Here is a 19,704-nt window from a genome sequence, read left to right on the forward strand (position 1 = left end):
ATCTTGAAACTCCCAACACATTGCTACTGTACATTGGGAAAGACGTGCCAGCTTTATCAACTGTGTAATAATGGGCAGGTGAATTCAAGAGGGTTAGGAAAAGTCCAAGAAAACCAGCTGGATCTGCTTCAAAACATACCAAGTTCTCCTGGGACATGATATGAAGCTGTGGCTCTTACCAAGCAGACCATTCCAACATGGTCTGCTTGGTTGTGCATGTTCACTACTCCTTCACATGAGATGTTTACAGCATTGGAGGATTACAGTTCACAGTGCTCTAAAGACAAATGTGTGTTTTTTTTTTTTTTACAGTAAAATGGTGAGCCACATGATGGGGAGGCTGGAATTACCACGAGAAGTGCAAACTGTCATGGTTAGCTATGCTGAGGGGATTAGCAAGGAGCCGAATGCATTACAATCTCTTCAGTCTAATGGATCAACACAACCACCACAGCTGAGAGTTATTTTTCCTTCTGAAACTGTTCAACTTGGCTGAAATGTTTAAACCGTGAGGCAGCAACGTCGCTCCTCACACACCTGTCAGGGACGTGAAGCAACAGATGTGTTTTCAGTGTCCTAATATCAGGAGGCGGACGGGTGGTGTGTGTGTGTGTGTGTGTGAGTGTGTGTGCGGGGGGGATTAAATCACAACAGTGATTTGTCAGTGCTTCAGCTCTGATGGAAAAAGGTTTGCAAAGAGCCAGTCAGAGTCAACGAGGAATCCAGCAAGGCCAAAGCAAGTCAACGTTCGATCCATCAGAGGAAACCGAAGGAGCATATCATCAGGTCAGAGGACAATGCACGAGATTGTAAATATTTCTGTTACGATGCAGGTGCAAGAAAAACTAAATGTAACTAATGAGACGATAGACTTTTAAAATGAGTTTTGTTTTGACAGTACATTGACAGCACATTTGGCTTTGATCACATCTACTTGATGAGGATATTCAATCGATGTTAGTTCTTGTTAGCATGATCATCACTAAGGCTACAACTAACAGTTATTTTCATAATCCATCCATCCAAATCTGTTGATCGACTAATCTCGTGATCCACAAAACATTGGAAAATGTAACGATTTCAGAACCTTAAAATGATGATGTGTCTTATTTTGTCCACAAACCAAAATGGTTTCTTTGTTATATGGAGCAAAAGAACCAGAAAATATTCAATCAAAAAGCGTGTTTTTAATTTTAAAAAACAACAACACTCAAACTGATTCACCAATGATCAAAACATTTGATGATTAATTTAGTAATCAATTAATAATCTAATTGATTCATTGTTGCAGCACAGTAATATTGTCCTATCCTATTTATATAGTATGTGTTTTATCTCAGTCAGCACTGTCTCTATGAAGCATCTTCAACAAAACTAAACTAGAGAGACTATTTCCTCTAATACATTTCTGATTTGTCACTAAACTGTTACATCATGCACAGTGTATGTGACAAATACAATGCTGTTAAAATGAAATACACGAATGACAAAAGCAGCATTTTGGCTCCAATATTTGTACTTTCTGTGCTTCAAAACGTGGCTCTAGGTGAGGAAATGTTGAATGTTTTTGAAGGGATCTGGGATTTTTGGATTAATATTGTTGACCAAGTCTCCAGATTTCCATCCGATTGCATGCAGAGACAGACATGAGAGAAGGTCGGGATGGGATGAACAGGGGAGTGACAGCATCATGTGATGATACAGGGAGGGGGAGAGATGGCAGACAGAAAGAGAGAAACAGAGGGATTAAGGTCAGCCATGCTGAGCATCTGGCTTCCAGATATCCTGTGCTTTTCTACTGTATTGCAACGCTTGGATGAAGGATTACACAGCAGGCATACAAAGTTGTGCTATCTTATTATTATGGAGGAAGAATAAAGCAACACTGTGTAAATAACTGCTCTGATTAGGCCTTTATCACAGCTGACATGAGACTGGTCAGCACCGGTGTCCGGGCCCTGAGGGCCGCAGAGTTGCCTGAACCAGAGCCGGAGGAAAGTACTGAGCCAGGTTATCATGAGCACTCCCATCATGAGCAATCCCATCATGAGCAATCCCACCATGAGCACTCCAATTCAGAGCTCCACCCTGGACACGACTTCAGCCACATGAAGGAAAAGTTCATGAATGAAATCACGCACCTGCCAGGTAAAACACACCAACAAAACCAGCAAATTATTATGCTTCATTTATTTTATGCAGGAGTATTTTGTCTGGTAACTCTGACAGTAAAGTGGTTTGTGAAGTTTCCAGATATTGCACAGGTTTCCTCTTTCCTTAAAAGTGACAGTTCAGTTTTTAGACGGCCTTTTATATAATCGGTAACTGAAGATTCCTCACTCTCCTGCACCAAACTCCATAGAGAAAATCATGTGTTTAGCGTAGCGGTCGGGGGACGGGGACACACGACCTGCTGATGTTCTGCTGCCTCATTTGGTCACTGACGTAAATCCAAACAAAGGATTTCAACACCAAAGTCACCACCTAACTCATTTGAATCACTTACAGTGGAACAACAACTCATCTGTGCCAAATTTTCTCCGTGGATTTTATTATATTTTTCACTTTCCCATATGAAAAGATTAAAAAGTATTATTGAGATCATACTGTTTAAATAGATGTGGAAAAGTCACGTGTATACATAGATGTGTACATACATATTGTGTACATAGATGTATATTTCTTATACTTGTTATTCACTTTTCATTCACTTTCATTATTTAATGTTATTGTACAAGTTTGGGGGCTGAGTAATAATTTGGATTACATTTCAATAATTGACAATAAAGTTGACTATGACTTTGAAGGTATTGTAGACTTGGCTTGTGCTTACTTTATTTTAGTAAGTAAAATATGTGTTTCCTCACGTCCCAGTTTAGCACATTGCTCCTTTAACAGCTACTGTTGATGCCTCGCCGTAAGCTCCTAATGATAAACTGCTGCGTGGTGGAGCTGCTGCTGTCGGCTGTGGTTGAACAGAGACACTCCCTGCAGCCATGTGTTGTTATCTGATTGTGGAGCAGGGTGTTACTGAGGAACATGCAGGCTCAGCAAACTGTCCCAGATAAACACATGGGTTACTGTCATATTTCACTGTCTTATGAAGATGATGATACATTTTTATAAATTTAAACATCAAACTCAGCTTCTTCTTCTTTTTTTTTGTCTCGTCATTTGTAGCATTTGGCAGTTGGGATATTAGTTGATATGAATGTTAGAGTTTTTTTGACGAGTGAATGTATGAGATGCTATAGAGACCCATAAACGAGCCCCCTCGTGCAAAAAACAGCCTGACATATGGGATGGACGCACGCTCTCACTGAAAACACGACTACCAGTGGGGACACAAGAAAAACAGATTTTAGCCACTTAACAAAAAACTCGCCTTCTCAACACGGTTAAGTTGTGTTTCCACTAGCATAGTAACCTGGTACCAGGTCATTTTTTTACTACCTGCTCTGGCGAGGTTCCAAGCGTGCTGAGGCGATACTATGCATGACGTCGCCAGACTGACAGTCACTGATACGTAGGTCAGAGTGCCGTCACATGAAGAGACGTCCGACACAAGAATCAAGCCGAACAATGCCGAACTGTAGATCAGTTAAAAAGACTTAACAATCCTAAAAATGTGTGTTCATCTCCAGCAATTACCAGGGAAATGTCTAGAATCCCAAAAGTAAAATCACTGATTTTGTCTATGGGCTTTGGTGTGAGGAGTGAGCGACACAAATCTGCTTTTAAACAGCTAGATAAAGTGGTACACATGTTCTTAAGCTTGGCTCGTGTGGGTTCTACAGCGTCACGTGTGTCAGTACCTCATACCGAGGACATACGGCAGGGGTGTCAAACATGCGGCCCGGGGGCCAGATCCGGCCCGCCAGAGGGTCCAATCTGGCCCACAGGATGAATTTGTTAAAATTTCACACTACGATTACCATCTAAACGTAATGTCAAATACAATATTTTTCTCTTCCAGATACCTGTGACTAAATGTTTGTGCCATTTTAGATCCAGTGTGATGTGTAAATAGTACATTTAGGTACGATGTTGTTGAAATTGCACTTATATTTCTCAAGAAATGTCATGTTTTGTAAAAATATCCTTCATTAAATGTAAAACAAAGGAGAAAAAAAGCAAGGAGTTCTTGTTGTTCATAGGTTATTATGCTATTATTTTACTATTTTTACTGGTCCGGCCCACTTGAGATCAAATTGTGCTGTATGTGGCCCCTGAACAAAAATGAGTTTGACACCCCTGACATACGGTGATCAGACGTTTTGATTTTCCAGTTCCCATGTGGGCGATAGGAGCCATCGTTGTGGTAGTCCTGGTTTTGGTGGCGTGCTGTGTCTTCTGTGTTTTCAAAAAATGCTTTGGGAAAAAGAAAAAGCCAAAGAAGGTACGAGAGAGGAAGACTGGTCGACGCAAGAAGGCAACGGAAGGCGATGGAGAGGCTGGAGATAAGGTAGAGACTGTGATTCCCACATATCTGTCACTCTGATCTTCATGAAGAGCTAAAATGTTCTGTCTAATAGGACAAAGAGGTGAAGAAAGAAGGGGAGGAAGAAGAGAAGGAGCAGGAGAAGCTGGGCAAACTGGAGTTCTCCCTGGACTACAACTTCACAGATTGCCAGGTCCAATGTGAAGACAAAATATTCATTCATATTCTCTTTTTCATGACCACTGAAACCTCCACTGATCATTCTGACATCTACTTCTCCTCCTTTTGAAGCTCATAGTGGGCATCCTCCAGGCTCAGGACCTGGCTGCTATGGACATGGGGGGAACGTCAGACCCTTACGTCAAAGTCTTTTTGTTACCAGATAAAAAAAAGAAGTACGAGACCAAGGTCCAGCGTAAAAACCTATGTCCTGTTTTCAACGAGACCTTCATTTTCAAGGTACCATGTGGCTGCTGATGTTGTTGCTGTTAGGTTATGCTCTTTAATTTCCTCTTGTGTCACTTTTTTGGCTGATTTCTCAACTTCCCCTCGTCTTTACACTCTCGCATCTTGAGTAGTGTGTGTCCACGTATCCCTCTCTAAAACGACCATGTTTAAATGTGTGGCTGTGCGACTGTGCTACAGTGCATTGATGTGACGACCTCTCTCCTCTCTGTAGATCCCATACGCAGAGTTAGGTGGAAAGACTTTGGTGCTGCAGGTTTTCGACTTTGACCGCTTTTCCAAACATGATATGATTGGTGAGATAAAGATTCCCATGAACAGTGTTGACATGGGTCAGCCAATGCAACAGTGGCGAGACCTGGAGAGTGGTGAGAAGGAGGAGGTATGACATATGACTTTTCCATTGCAAGTCAATCTGTTGATCCTTTTCTTGCTTAATCAGGCCTGGTTTTAGACTGCTTTGATTCAAGGACTATTAAAGCTGTAATAAGTCACTTTTTTTTTTACAATAATAATAAAAAAAACAATATTATACTATCATACTGAAGGAAATAAAAAATGAATCAATGGTGGACACTGAAGAGAGCGCACAAACTTACATAGAGAGAAAGAGGGAGAGAGAAACAGCACTCTTACAATAGTACGTCTTTATCCTCGTAATATTGCCACTTTATTTTAATATACCCACTTTTTTCTTGTAATATTACAACTTTATTCTTTTAATATTGTGACTCTTATTCATAATATAGTGACATTTCTCCCATAATATTGGAACTTTTTCCAGTATATTACAACTTTACACTGGTAATATTGCAACTTTTTTTCTCATAATATTACAGCTTTATTCTCTAAAGCGTAATTATTTTTTCCTCCATTACCCCGTTGTAATTGTCAAATGAGTTCAGTCACAACTTCCTCTGTTTTTAGTGTTTAGTCTGGTGTCGCCTGGTGACAGTACCCGTGCTGCACTCAGGAAGTGATTTATTTTACGTCAAGACAAACGGAGACAAAGGCAACATTGTGCTCGTAAAGTGAGATGACTGCACACAGGTTGAAAAATGACAAAAAATACAAAGAAGTACCCACAAAAAGTACCAGAGAAGTCTCTACTGCTCAAAAAACAACAACAAAGGTTCAGCAGTTTGATGGGACAAATGCTTATTTGAAATAAGATTTCAAGGATGATTAATAGTTTTCTTTTACATAGAAGCAAAAGAAAAACAGAACATATTTGAATTTAAGTGATTTTTTTAATTATATAAAATGATAATTATTGTAGTAATTGATTTTAAATATAATAAATAATGAATACATAATCATTTTCTAAAAATAGAAAAATGGTTTAATAAATGCATTAAATCTGATGGAACACTGTGATGTTTTTCAGCAAGAAAAATTGGGCGACATCTGCATTTCTCTGCGGTATGTTCCCACCGCTGGCAAACTGACAGTGAACATCATGGAGGCAAAGAATCTGAAGAAAATGGATGTGGGAGGCTTGTCAGGTAACCCTGCTTTCTTACTCTTTAATGTACAACTATCTAATCACACCTCAGTGGTGTGAAGAAGTTAAACTGCGCTGCAACAAAACACAACTAACACCCACCCCCGCCCCCATTTCTCCAAAGACCCATACGTGAAGATTGTTCTGCAGCAAAATGGAAAACGCATCAAGAAGAAGAAGACGACGGTCAAGAAGAACACGCTCAACCCCTATTTCAATGAAAGCTTCAGCTTTGAGGTTCCCTTTGAGCAGATACAGGTAGGTGCTGATATCACAATTTAACTCTACTACAAATTATGTTGTAGTGGAAAACCAACTGTCGTGCCATGTCGTGCCGTGCCAAGTTGAGGCGAGCTGGGACCATAGGTGAAAAAGGGGCTATAGTCTCATGATGCATGCATACATTTTATTTTTGAATTAGCAAAAATGTTTTTCTTGTGTCCCTGCTGACTGTCAATGTTAGTGAGAGTGAGTCTCCATGTGTCAGGTTTTCAGAGCAGGGAAGCTACTGCACACAATGTCAGTATCTGATTCAACCAGATTTCAAAAGAACCTGAATTATCACTTTAAATAAACATATAAGTCAGTGGTAATGTGGTTAAAAACAAGGTCACCATGCTGTGTGGAGTTTGCATGTTCTTCCCATGTTCTCTGGTTTCTTTCCACAGTGCAAAAACATGCAGATGTGGTTCATTAGACACTCTAAATCTGGGGTTTTAAACTAAAATGACCTGAGGGCCACTTAATGTCAGGGGGGAACAAAACAACTTAGTAGGGGTGGGAGATTGGAGCTTAAACTTGAATCACCATATATCACAATAACGACATTTGTGGTGTTATGTTATAATTTCAAAATAAAAGTGTTTGTTTTGATATGGAAGAAGAAATAGTTGACAATAAAAAATGCATTTATTTTCATAACCCTTGGAGTTATCCAAGCACTCTTTGTTTGGACAGTTGTCTTGCTGGTTTCCTGTTTTATTTTTCAGTTTCTCCTTGTCGAGTTTTGCTTCTTGCAATAACTCATTATAATTTGATATTAAGTGGAGGGCCGTATGGAATAGATTGGTGATGTGGTGAAAAATAATCTTTTCCTTTTCCTTTTTTTGGTTTTCAGAAAGTGCAGGTGGTCATCACAGTGTTTGACTATGATAAACTCGGGAGCAATGACCCCATTGGAAAGACCTTCATGGGTTATGGAGCCACAGGGGTTGGCCTGCGCCACTGGTCAGAAATGCTGGCCAATCCCAGACGCCCAGTCGCCCAGTGGCACACTCTCATGCCAGAGGAGGAAGTTGATGCTGCACTGAAGGCAAAACCTCGTTAGAGTTGCACCAGTGTCACTTTATCTGCGTTAAACCCTGAGGTTTTCTCAATTTAATTTAGTTTCTTTTAAGGTCAACACATGTACAAGTGCTGGTGTGATGTATCTGTTTTTTGTTATTTAAATCCCTGCTCCCACACGACACCTATTAACCAAACTTAAATTAAAAATAGGCATATTTAGATCATCTTCATCTTTTGAAAGCCTTATTCTCAGTCTTTTTCATCCTAGTTGGGAAATGCAAAAAACTATTCAAATCATAATTATAGCGGATTACAATGACAGTCTTAGTTCTGTATTTAATTCACTGTTCAGTTGGTTTTACTCAACTTGTGAATAAACAAAAGTTAATTGTGGAGTTCCACAGGGCTCAGTACTTGGGCCTATTCTTTTCACCTTGTATCTGCTAGTGTGTGTGCTCTTGCAGGGGCCTAATAAAAGGTGTATTTTCAGGATCCTTCTGAAAAGTTACACAACCCTGAAGATGAGACGTCGGTAGGGATGCTCTACGTCTTATGTTTAAAGAAAACTCTGTCATTTATTATAATTTAATTAAATTTGTTTGTTGCTGACGTTGTTTATGTCTACATCCTGTTTTATTTGTGCTGCTGCTGTGGCTTTTTTTCCTGGTTAAATAAAGAATAAATAGAAAATACTGATGATGTGTTCACTTTATAAGTCTCCACACAGTGCTCTCCCATCCATGAAAGTACATAAGCTGCTTTTTTAAGGAAATAGTATCAGTATCAGCAATGCTGGTCCTGTATTTATATTACATACATTTTGCAGTACCATGAGTTAGAGGTAAAGGAAATACAGTCTGAGTTTAGTTGAGTTATTTTGGGTTTTCCTGCTCAGTTTATGTCAAAACCTGAAAAGACATGAGAAACAAGAGAGAACAATGGACAACTCAACTTCTCCTTTTTATTGATATGTTCCCTATATGAGTCCCTATTAATAAAATACATTAAAAATGTAAGCATTTAGAACCTAGAACACCTTTTAACACTTGAAAGACTAAGCATTTAGATTTATAAATAAAAAATAAAAAATCAAATCAAATTCATTACCTTTCATTTTAAATGTATTTATTTACATTGCATATGTAAGAAAAACAATACATGTACTTGACATTATGCTTATATTTATCATAAAATAATCAAATTCTTTAATAATAAACCATGTTTAATTTCATTTCACTCAGTCAGATGCTCATGAGGTGTGTGTGATATTGTTAAAATAAGAATATAATTAGAAGAATTCAACTGTTTTCACTGTGTTAAACATGTACTCTAACGATCAAACTTAAATGCATTTAAAGAATATGAATATTTACATTAATTGAAATAAATCCTGTGACCCTCATCATTATACATACTGTCAACACAATGTGTGATCTGAGCAGTATATTGCCTAAATAACATCTTTAATGACTAGAAAGTTACTTAACTGCAGAATTATTGCATACTAAAAGAAATAAAATATTCAGAGGTTTGACACTTGAAATTTGAATTAAAATGACAAAACCAATAACAAATCACCATAAATAATCAATACTCTCAATACAGATCGAAATGTAAGACATTGTATCTTTCTTTCCCAGATAATAGAACTTTATGTTTTGTTAACATTATATTAGTGTGAGTCCATTTGTTTTTCTGTGTAACTGTAACTATAACAGCCTTTGCGTGTAACTATAGACTTTATAAATATATGTGTGTTGAAATTTTTATTCATGAGGATAAACCTCTTGAGATCAAGCATGGATTACAAAGGGGGGTGGGGAGGAGTTTGTCCCAGTTTGAGTTGCATCATCTTGTATAGTTTCTCTCGCTCTCTGTCAGATTACATAAGCAAGTACCTCTGATGCATTATGCCTCTATCCATCCACCTTCTACCACGGGGGGTGCTGTGCCAATCTCAGCTGACATAGGAGCGATAGGCGGTGTCACACCCTGGACAGATCATCAGTCCATCACAGGGAGACACATAGAGACAAAACAACCATTCACTCTCACACTCACACCTTAGAGTGTCCAATTTACCTAATTCTCATATTGCATGTTTTTTGTGTTCCATGTTCTAAATGTAAAGCACCTTGAGCTGCAATCTGTGTATAAAAGATGCTATACAAATAAAGTGTATTATTATTATTATTATTGTTATTATTATTATCTATCGGCTTCTATGATCTGCCTCTATCTTGAGTTAACTTTTCATTCAGGACGGGTTACAAAGACTTTACACAGTGTCCTGGAATCAGGAATCCTTTTCTGGACATTTGTTCAGAATAAAATATAAATGCTTAATAAGTACTTATAATACTAGTAATTATTATTGATAATTCCATAATGCCTTTGGCGTAATGTGAATACAGTGATCTGAAAGAGAACATCTCTGCGTCTCCTCTGGGTTCTGTTCATAGACTCAGCAACATCTGGCCAGTCACCAGATATTGGATATTTTAAGTTTTACTTATAATAAAACTTAAATAATCAGAGCAATTTCCATCAAGACGGAGCTGCAGTTTTTGTAATATGCACTCAGAAACTCTCTTTCTTCCGTCTGTGAGAAACTATTTTTGTCCCTGGCCTGGTCATGGCTCCCTGATCACTAATCCATCCAAGACCTTTTTGCAAGTTGCAAGGAAGCAGAGCTTTATATTGGTACATCATACATACATGTATATACACACATATATGTATATGTGTATATATATATATATATATATATATATATATATATATATATATATACATAGCTCATGTGACTCTCAATCTGTGCTTAGAATTTAACAAACTTAGTATGTATTTATTTTGCTTTACTTTGTGTATATTCTTGTCTGTCTGTGATGTTATAATTGAATTGAACTGAATTTAGTTGTTTTTCATTGTGTTCAACTGTATTCTGCTTGTTGGAGGTGAAGTACATCCATGTTTTTTGTTAAGCCAAAATAAGACCAGATGAGGGCGCTATTGGACACCGACTGGGGGTAAACACACCTCTTGACGGCGCACAGACCTCGACGCAACACCGGTTACCTAGCAACGGAACGCAAACTTTTGTAGAAACGATTAGTTAATTCCCTGACTTGGAACTAAAGCTTTCAAAGTCATTCATCCCTCTCTCTTTTTTTTGCTGGTGAACCGACGCTCTAACCACAGCTAACGTTAGCATTTAGCAGGTGAAGGATGAGTGGAGGAAGAGCAGCAGAGGGAGCAGGCTGCGTCAGCTGGTGGGGCTTCAGTCCTGCTCTCGACCTGCTCACAACAGGTGAGCGACAAACTACATCATCTTAAGCTTCACACAGACATAGTCTCTCAAGAATAATTCTTTCCAGAAACTTCTACAACTTAGTGTAGCCGTGTGTATGCTACTGAGACTTTGGTGTTACTTTCTTTTTCCTTTTTTAGCAGATCTTATATTGAGTACATTTTATTTCAGTCAAACTCAAAAAAACATTATTATTGTGTCGAAGTCAAGGGCCAGATGAGGTCCAGTAATATATAAAATTCAGAACAAAGCAAAAGTATTAAGAAGTATTAAATAGTAAGAAACAAGTCAGGGGTCAAATTTGAAAAATAAAGATGTGTCATGTTAAGATATGTTAGTAAACGCAAAGGATATTTTCTTAATATAATAAAATTAATTGATAAACCCATAGAATAGCCTCAGAAGTGCTAAATAGGACTCACAACGATATTTTTGAATGGTTTAGCATCAAAATCAGCAGTATAGGGCCACATGGTTGGTGTAGACCTGGGTTCCTCATGTGGAGGACAATGTGGTAGAAGATGAATGAATTAATGGCTGGATGAATGAATCAGCAGTATAGTAATGCAATATCCATTATTTCCTCTGTGTTCCAGAGGAAATCAGGCTCCAGTAGAACACACAAATATGTTTTTTTCATGTGGTCCATTCAAAAGAGAAGGGAAACAGTTGTTTATTAAACTAGGGCTTTCATGTTTTTCCTTGTATGGTGTTCATATGTTGTAACCAGTGTTGTGCTAGTTACTGAAAAATAGTTACTAGTTAGTTACTTAGTAAATAAGTAACTCAGTTACCCTCTAACCGTCATTTCAGTTCTGTACTGATGCTGAATAATACAAACTATCAAGAGGCGGGGTAAACAATGACGGTTGCCCTAGCAACACGTATGTTTTGCTTGCATGCCAGTTCCATTTTATTATCATTATTATTAGTAGTAGTAGTAGTAGTACCTGTGCACGGCACCATGCTGATGATCTGTCTGAAAGCAGTGTCCTCCACTGTGAATATGGGTAGCATGTTTTCCACTACCTATCTGAGGGGGAAAAACACGTTTATATTACATTACATTAGCAGACGCTTTTATCCAAAGCGACTTACAATGGAATTGAGTACAGTCAGCGAGGGGTGGAATTGAACTTGCGACCATTGCGACCATGATGTTTTTCGCACACAGGGTACCGGTCTTAACCACTGAGCCACTCCACCCCCCATTATATCTGTACAATTTTACCATGGGAGTCTTGGAATAATAGCCTGATATTGCTAAAAGAGATCCAAATAAAGAATTAAACATACCGTGCTATTGTTTTATCAAGTTGTGCCCGGCTATGGGTCCGTCTTTCGAACTCCAACCGCTGCTGCTTGGGTGGAGTGGGCGTGTGCTCGCTGCTGTGACTCTCGGTCTCGGATGCTGCGTTAGCTACCTTAGCTGCTAACTTTGTCGAAGCATGCCGCTTCTCCAGGTGCTTCAGCAGATTGTTGTTGCTGTTGTTCGCCGTAGAAAGTATTTTTTGAACCGGGACACAGTCTACAAGTTACCGAAATGTTGTTTTTCCTTCTGCTGTCCAGTTGAAAATAATGTGAATACCTCCACGAGGAGAAACTTCGCTTCCCCTTCTCGCTCGCCATCATACAGACCTGTCCAGTCCTCTTCATGGCGCGTGTTTGATTACGTGTGGGCCGCTAGAGGGCGACAAGTGCTTTGTTTTTTAATTCAATTCAATTAAACTTTATTGATCACTACAATGTTATGGGAACTGTGTGCCGTTGTAAAACCTCCCCAAAAGGAACGGAGTAACGCAGCGTTTGGTAACGGAAACGGAATTTAAAAAAACCGTAACGGCGTTACTACCCAACGTAGCCAGTGTTCGTGGGTCTGTTGTAGCATTTTATGTAGAAATACTTACAAGAATTTACTTTTGTCCAGTTTCAAGTCATAGAAACAGACAACATTTATGTATATCAGTACTTTTTTGGTTTCGGTGAGAAAATGAAACGCAAAGGAAAACCAATCACATTTAAAGTATTAGTTACAAAAAATGTTTTTCATAGCTATTGGTGTTGATTTCTTTAAACATAGGCTAAATCAAAATTGAATACACGTTAGCCTAAGTGACAGATACAAAACAGTGACACAACTGAACAAATTGACTCATAGGTTCATGCCAAAATCAGGAATTTTACTCTCTCAATCTCACACACACACACACACTCATTATGTTTTGTCATCTTGATCAATAATGATAACGTTTACACAGACACACGCTACATAGTTATTGTGTCTTTTGTGGGATTTCTGACATGTACAGCTGCTTTTCTTTTCTCCTTGTTGAATCGGAGAGAAAAGTGGATAGAAGAAAAATATACACAAACCAATTAAACAATTATGGAAACAGTTGGGGAGGGCAGAGGAAAGAGGAGAAGGCACTGATGCCAGCTGACATGAAATAACCAAGAACAAACAAACAAACAACAGAGAACAGAATTGTGTAATTGATGGATTCACTGATGAATTGTTCCAGGCCCACAAAGAGACAAGAGACAAGGAGAGGAGGTCAACGTTCTGCTGGTTGGAAGTGGAGATCCACGACATATTCTGAAAACCATATCTGGTTTGCAGAATGAACAAAGTCTTCATGTGAGTGACTCTTAAACCAGTGGTTCCAAAGACTGGGTTGGGACCCACAGATGTATTTTTATTTGATTTCATTTGAGTTTTCCAAACAATTGATGTCTATATGTTTTAAATAATGTGCATAAAATGAACTTTTAATGACTTTGCCACACATATCTTGGAAATGACTTGTTTACCAATAGTGTTTGTGTGTGTGTGTGTGTGCAGGTGTGGGTGATAGAAAACAGCATGGAGGTGTTGGCTCGTCAGCTGCTGCTCCTCTACCTGGCACTAATGCCCCAGGAGAGCATTGGACTTCATGGTGGGTTTGTACTGTAGCTTTTAAGGGTTAAATGCAGCAGCCTGAATGTGTGGTTGTGTTGTACGTGTGTATTTGTGTTCACAGAGAAGACGGAGGTTTACCTGGAAGTGTTTGGGAACAGTGAGATCCGCAGTCAGACAGAGGAGATAGTGAAACACGCAGCATCACAACTGTCTCTGTGTGTTAGTGAAACAGTGGAGACGGCTGCACACACCTGTCTGAACACAGCTCTCCTCAAGGTACAGAAATCCAGATCACTGATTCACAATCACTGGCTCGGTACCCATAAATGGGTCACGGGAGAATTTTCTAATGATTATTTTCATAATCGAATAAACTGTCGATTATTTTCTCGATTCATCCTCAAAAATGTTGATGTTTAAATATATTGTTGTGACTACAAACCAAAATGATTCAGTCCTGATGATTTTTTTGTGACATGAAGCAAAGAAACCAGAAAATATTCACCCTTAAGTAGCTGAATAAATCTGACAACTTGTTTTAATTATAAAAAAAAACACAGATGAATCGATTATAAAAGGAGTTTGATGACTCATTTAGTAACCGATTAATCGTTGCAACTGGAATCTTAAATTTAAGATTTATATGTATATGTTTTAAATAACACACATAAAACAAAGAATTAACCAAACATCTCTTGGAAACATTTACCAATTCAAAATAATATCTACTATTACAGATATATACATGCCTGTACATTAGTTGCTACTAATTATGGACAAATTCATGATTTCTAATTCTATTCTGGGTAAATTGGGTCGATGAAGTGAACAGAACCCAGAGGAGACGAGGAGATGTTGCTCTCTTTCAGATCAATGGATTCACATCACACTGAAGGCATTATGGGAATGCAGTAAACTAGATATTCCTATTTTATTTATGCGTTACACAAACACATTTGTGTGTATAGATTTCTGTCCATAAAGACGTTAAAAACCATGTTCAACTAGTTTCTCAACTTTCACCCAGGAGCAAAAATGTGTCTGACATTTGAACATTTATTTTATCCAGTATTTCCCAGCGTTAGTAAGTGTCCCATAATTGTCCTTATTTCATACTCCCCAAATACATCTGCAGTTCAAGGAGCGAGACGAGTTGGCCAGGATATTCAAATTGTGGCTGCGACCTCAGGCTTCATCGTCATCATCATCATCATCATCCTCTTCACGTGAGGGTGCTGCTCCTGTCCTCATGTCCAAAGCCTGGGATTATCGGGTCAGGCAGCACCTCGGGACACGCTACGACGCCAGGAGAGGCTGTTTCGACTGGGACCTTTCAATGAAACTGCACGAGAAGGGGGTATAAGTTTGTTTATGCTTTCATTGGCTTGTTTTAGGATGGTGTTGTGTATATATATATATATATATATATATATATGGGAATTAAAACATTTAATTAGTTGTAATGACATGAATCCAATGATCCTAGACTAAACTACTAGATCCGTCTAAAAAAAGGCAGATCCATCTGTACTAAAAGAGAGAAAAAAAAAGAGAAAGAATCATGGCCTTAAAATTAAAAATCTAATTGAATTAATGATTTAGAGAATTGTGACACTCCTAATAAATAACTGGGCCTGAAATGAGCTTCTCCTGTTTCAAAGACCAGCAACTGCAATAGTGACATATAAGTATATTCATTTAACTGTTTACGTCTGTTTTCCAGAACTTTGCTGAGGGTTGTGAAGTTCTGCTTGTGCTGTGATGGAAGCTCATTGTGAACACTTCTTCTCCAGTGTGGCGTCATCAATAAACAAGAGTATGTGCGATGGAGGGAACGTGGTCTGGCGTTTGAAATGAGGGAAGGTGTTTACCACGTCACCAATCCCAGCCTGCTCTCCTTCAGAGTGTTCAGTCAGGTGAGTGCGGCTGTTTTTCACGATGCTTCACCACTAAAGGAAAGTTAGGTGATAGGTTTTCTGATATTTTATGGACCAAACGATGAATCGATGAATCGAGAAAATAAAAGTGTTGTTGTTTTCTGTCTTTACTCCATAATTCTTTTCTCAGCCATTATTCTCTAACATAATGGTGTAAAGAGGAAAAACTGTCTTTAATTGGTGTGTGTGTGTGTGTGTTGACAGAGAGGGAACAGTGTGGCTGTTAGAGGTTACTGGGGAGACATCGTGTCCAGTCCCTTCCTCTGCTATGGCATTGAAAGTGATGACAAGAGCCACCTGAAGACACATCATGAGCAACATGTCAAGGTAAAGTTTACACTTGAAAATGACAGAAATGATACGTGTCCTTTATATTAAATTAATGAAGTGATCTTGCCTTCTGTCTCCTATCATCAGACAGCCCAGGATGTCTCCTTTGCAAATGTGCAGCTGTTGTTCCAGGCTTTGTCCAGTAGACGGCGCACTTCTTCCACTCCACCTTCAGACACAGAGCGACAGGAGCCGTCCACACACACTGACCAAACGTCTGTCACCATTAATGGTCAGTCAGTGACGGCTGACACCGGCAGCTACAAGATAGACCAGAATAACAGGAAGTGGTCAGACACTGTTTACGTTGCATTTTCAAGCTGATTCTGACACTGATCCATTTGCTCAGTGACAAAAACACACACGAACAATGCTAAGAGTCAATCTAGAAGAAACTTTCAGCATTTATTGTGGTATACAAGGAGCCAGAGCTCCACAGTGAGGCCGTCCTCTCTGCTCATGAGCTTAATAAATGCTAACAGCAACAGACAGGACACTTCTTTATACTGTACACGTGTTTATGCACGTTTTACAGTGCCGCTGACAACGCCCACTACATGGTACCGGCACGGCAACTGTAGATCAGTTAAAAAGACTTAACAATCCTAAAAACATGGGTTAATCTCCAACAATTACCAGGGAAATGTCTAAAATCTCAATATTTAACAGAGGAATCTGGTGTATTTAGAGACAGCACTGCTGATCGCTGTATTTCAGTCCAGTGACTGTGTCAGACGGCGCCTGTGGTCATGGAGGAAGTACTGAACAAATCTTTTTAATGAACTGATTCTAATGATTCAGTTACACTGAAAACAGTCTCGGCTGCTACGATGACCTCGCCGTGTAGCGTCAAGTCGTGCCGTGCCGTCCTGTAAGTGCAGCCATGGATTTGACCCATGACCTTCTATTTGGAAGATTAAGAGGCCAACTCATTCTTTGACACACTACATCTGTAAACTTTGGAAATGCAACTGCCTCTTATTAATATGTGTCAGTGATTAGGAATGAGTCTTTTAATGTTTAATCTGCATCTGCAGGTGAAAGTCTAACTAACTTGATTTGATTCTTTTCAGACTTGATGCGTCTCAGTGGGATCACTGTGACTTTCCTGCCCACGGACTCACTTCACAAGCTGCCACAAAAAAAAAGATATTCCCACTTCTTCAATATCATTTACCTCTCTCTCAGGTGAAAACTGTGTGTGTGTGTGTGTGTGTTTAAGCATCAAAACGCACTTTCATTCCTTGGCTTTTGTCTCGGCATGAGAGTTGCCTATTTTAATCCATCTTTCCTTTCCTATTGGTCTCAACGCTTTTTATTATTCTGTAAGTTGGTCTTAGTGTTTTCTTGTGTTGTTTTTATGTCTAACTGTGCAGCACGTTGGTCAACTTTGTTGTTTTTAAATGTGCTTTCTAAATACATTTGGATTGGATTGGATCCTGGCTTATCTCCAGGTCTTCTGACTTCCTCTTACAGTCTAAAAATGGTTCAGCGAGTATCCTACATCTTGCCCTTTGTCAGCTGGGATTGGCTCCAGCTCCCCACAACCATAAAGTGGTAGACGATGGATAAATGATATAAAATAAACAATTAGAATTGATATTTGTGAAATATACAGTATATCAAGTATAAATAGTCCTGATGTTGATTTATTTCTCCATCTCTGTCTTCCTGTGGTGAAGCTGTGTGCAGCACTTGGGCTCGGCCATCGCGCAGATTGCAGCACCAGACGCTGTGGTTGTCATGGAGCTGGCCAAGTGAGGGTTTTTATAGTAACTGGGCTTGTTGCCATGGTAACAGTACAGTCACCAGGAGTCCCGCGACGCCTTACTTTGTTTTGATTTGATTTGATTTGATTTGTCGGTGACTGTGATGTGAGTGACTGTCACTGTGTGTCCTGCAGGTTCATTTTAGACCTGAACAAAGATCAAGAGGCAGAACTTGCAAAGAAAGCGGCAATCCTCGCTCTACAAGCCGGACTTGAACCGTGGCACGAGGGGAAAAGTGATGACTCGCATGCTGTTTTCATACCACAGAAGAAGAAGTGACACACTGCTACAGACAAAGATGGAAGTTTGTCAGATATTGAGAGGCAGTGATAACCACAGATTATTCTTTGATTATTTAGTATATCTTTACATACTAGACTCTAGCTAATAAGAATTTTTGGTCCTGAAATGCCTTTTGACTTTCATAACCTTTTCTTTTAATTCGAGTTGGACTTCCATTTTTTATTACTTGAAGTTTTTTTGTGAAAGGCTGCCTTGACAAAGGCGATGCTATCAAGCTAGCCACAACACACCGCTCTCTCAACCTCTCTCAGCACTCTGGGAGGCGTGGTCTGCAGTTAGACATTTTTTTTGGCCCACCCACTTAAAATCAAACCATCATTGGTCAATTTGCCCATCACTCTCCGAACCGAAACACATAGCTTAGCCTTCTCCGGGATTCGAGAAGTCCTAACCAATTAATGAGCCAGCTAACTGGGCCTAATAGAGACGGACGATTCTGATTGGAATTTTTTTTTTATGATTTTGTAAATATATGTATATTTATATACATATGGATATCACTCCAGCACATTTATGTATTTATGTGACCAGCTAGCCAAAGGTATTATTTCCTTTAATTCATAATAATAATAATAATAACATCCATATTTTAAAATGCTTCTGTGCTTTTTTCCAAGACTTTCTCTGGTGGGAAGCCAATGTGAGCAAAGACGGGCGGAGCCACCATGGAAACCACACCCCTTTTTGCTGTGTGGCGATGATGACTGTGGAGCATGAAGCTGCCTACAGACATAAAAGAGTGTGTGGAAAGTCAAACGTCTGCAGAAGTCACTCTTCAGAGGTTTTCTTATCAGCTCCATAGTCTCATCTCTTGACAATCTGTAAGTGAGCTCATGTGAGAACCCAGCAGAAGTAACTCTGGGTAGTGTCATGTCCTCTGTGAACCAGGCTTCACTCCCTCGCCTGGTTCTTCCAGAGGTTCTCTGTGCTCTCACGAATGTGTTTGATGTCTGGACCCGTGTCTGCAGCCATTGTTGCAGAAATGATGTCTAAAAGTAACCTGAGTGACTAAAGGTAGAGAGTATTCAGCCTGACATCCATGTAAATATTTCAGACGTGTGCATCCTGTTCCAAAGGGCTATGCATGTGTCATTCATTGGGCATGTTTCTATGTTGCCATTGCCTTTTTTTATGCACAATCTAGACTAGGGGTGTCAAACATACGGCCCGGGGGCCAGAACTGGCCCGCCAGAGGGTCCAATCCGGTCCACAGGATGAATTTGTTAAAATTTCACACTACGATTACAATTTAAACGTAATGTCAAATACGATATTTTTCACTTCCAGATACCTGTGACTAAATGTTTGTGCCTTTATAGATCCAGTGTGATGTGTAAATAGTAAGTTTAGGCTTTTGTGAAAATATCCTTCATTAAATGTAAAACAAAGGAGGAAAAACAAAGGAGTTCTTGTTGTCAATACGTTATTATGCTATTATTTTACTATTTTTACTGGTCCG

At 39.2% G+C, this 19,704-nt stretch overlaps 2 protein-coding genes across 2 annotated transcripts; both read left to right on the top strand.

Annotated features, from left to right (window-relative positions):
- The first annotated feature begins 450 nt into the window (after nucleotides 1-450).
- Nucleotides 451-8,398, top strand: syt5b (synaptotagmin Vb). The gene is made up of 9 exons (XM_044014738.1): nucleotides 451-786; nucleotides 1,911-2,148; nucleotides 4,290-4,465; nucleotides 4,536-4,634; nucleotides 4,733-4,900; nucleotides 5,121-5,288; nucleotides 6,294-6,411; nucleotides 6,535-6,668; nucleotides 7,528-8,398. Exons 1-9 carry the CDS (start codon nucleotides 679-681, stop codon nucleotides 7,735-7,737), a joined length of 1,419 nt encoding a protein of 472 aa, XP_043870673.1. The 5' UTR covers nucleotides 451-678; the 3' UTR covers nucleotides 7,738-8,398.
- A 2,375-nt stretch (nucleotides 8,399-10,773) lies between these two features.
- LOC122758781 (dynein axonemal assembly factor 3-like) lies at nucleotides 10,774-19,421 on the top strand. The gene is made up of 11 exons (XM_044013087.1): nucleotides 10,774-11,007; nucleotides 13,530-13,645; nucleotides 13,850-13,943; nucleotides 14,028-14,182; nucleotides 15,042-15,263; nucleotides 15,700-15,822; nucleotides 16,048-16,170; nucleotides 16,261-16,405; nucleotides 17,247-17,361; nucleotides 17,856-17,930; nucleotides 18,077-19,421. Exons 1-11 carry the CDS (start codon nucleotides 10,926-10,928, stop codon nucleotides 18,219-18,221), a joined length of 1,395 nt encoding a protein of 464 aa, XP_043869022.1. The 5' UTR covers nucleotides 10,774-10,925; the 3' UTR covers nucleotides 18,222-19,421.
- Nucleotides 19,422-19,704: the final 283 nt, after the last annotated feature.

The sequence above is a fragment of the Solea senegalensis genome, linkage group LG18 (genome assembly GCF_019176455.1).
Source record: "Solea senegalensis isolate Sse05_10M linkage group LG18, IFAPA_SoseM_1, whole genome shotgun sequence".
Classification (NCBI taxonomy): domain Eukaryota; kingdom Metazoa; phylum Chordata; class Actinopteri; order Pleuronectiformes; family Soleidae; genus Solea; species Solea senegalensis.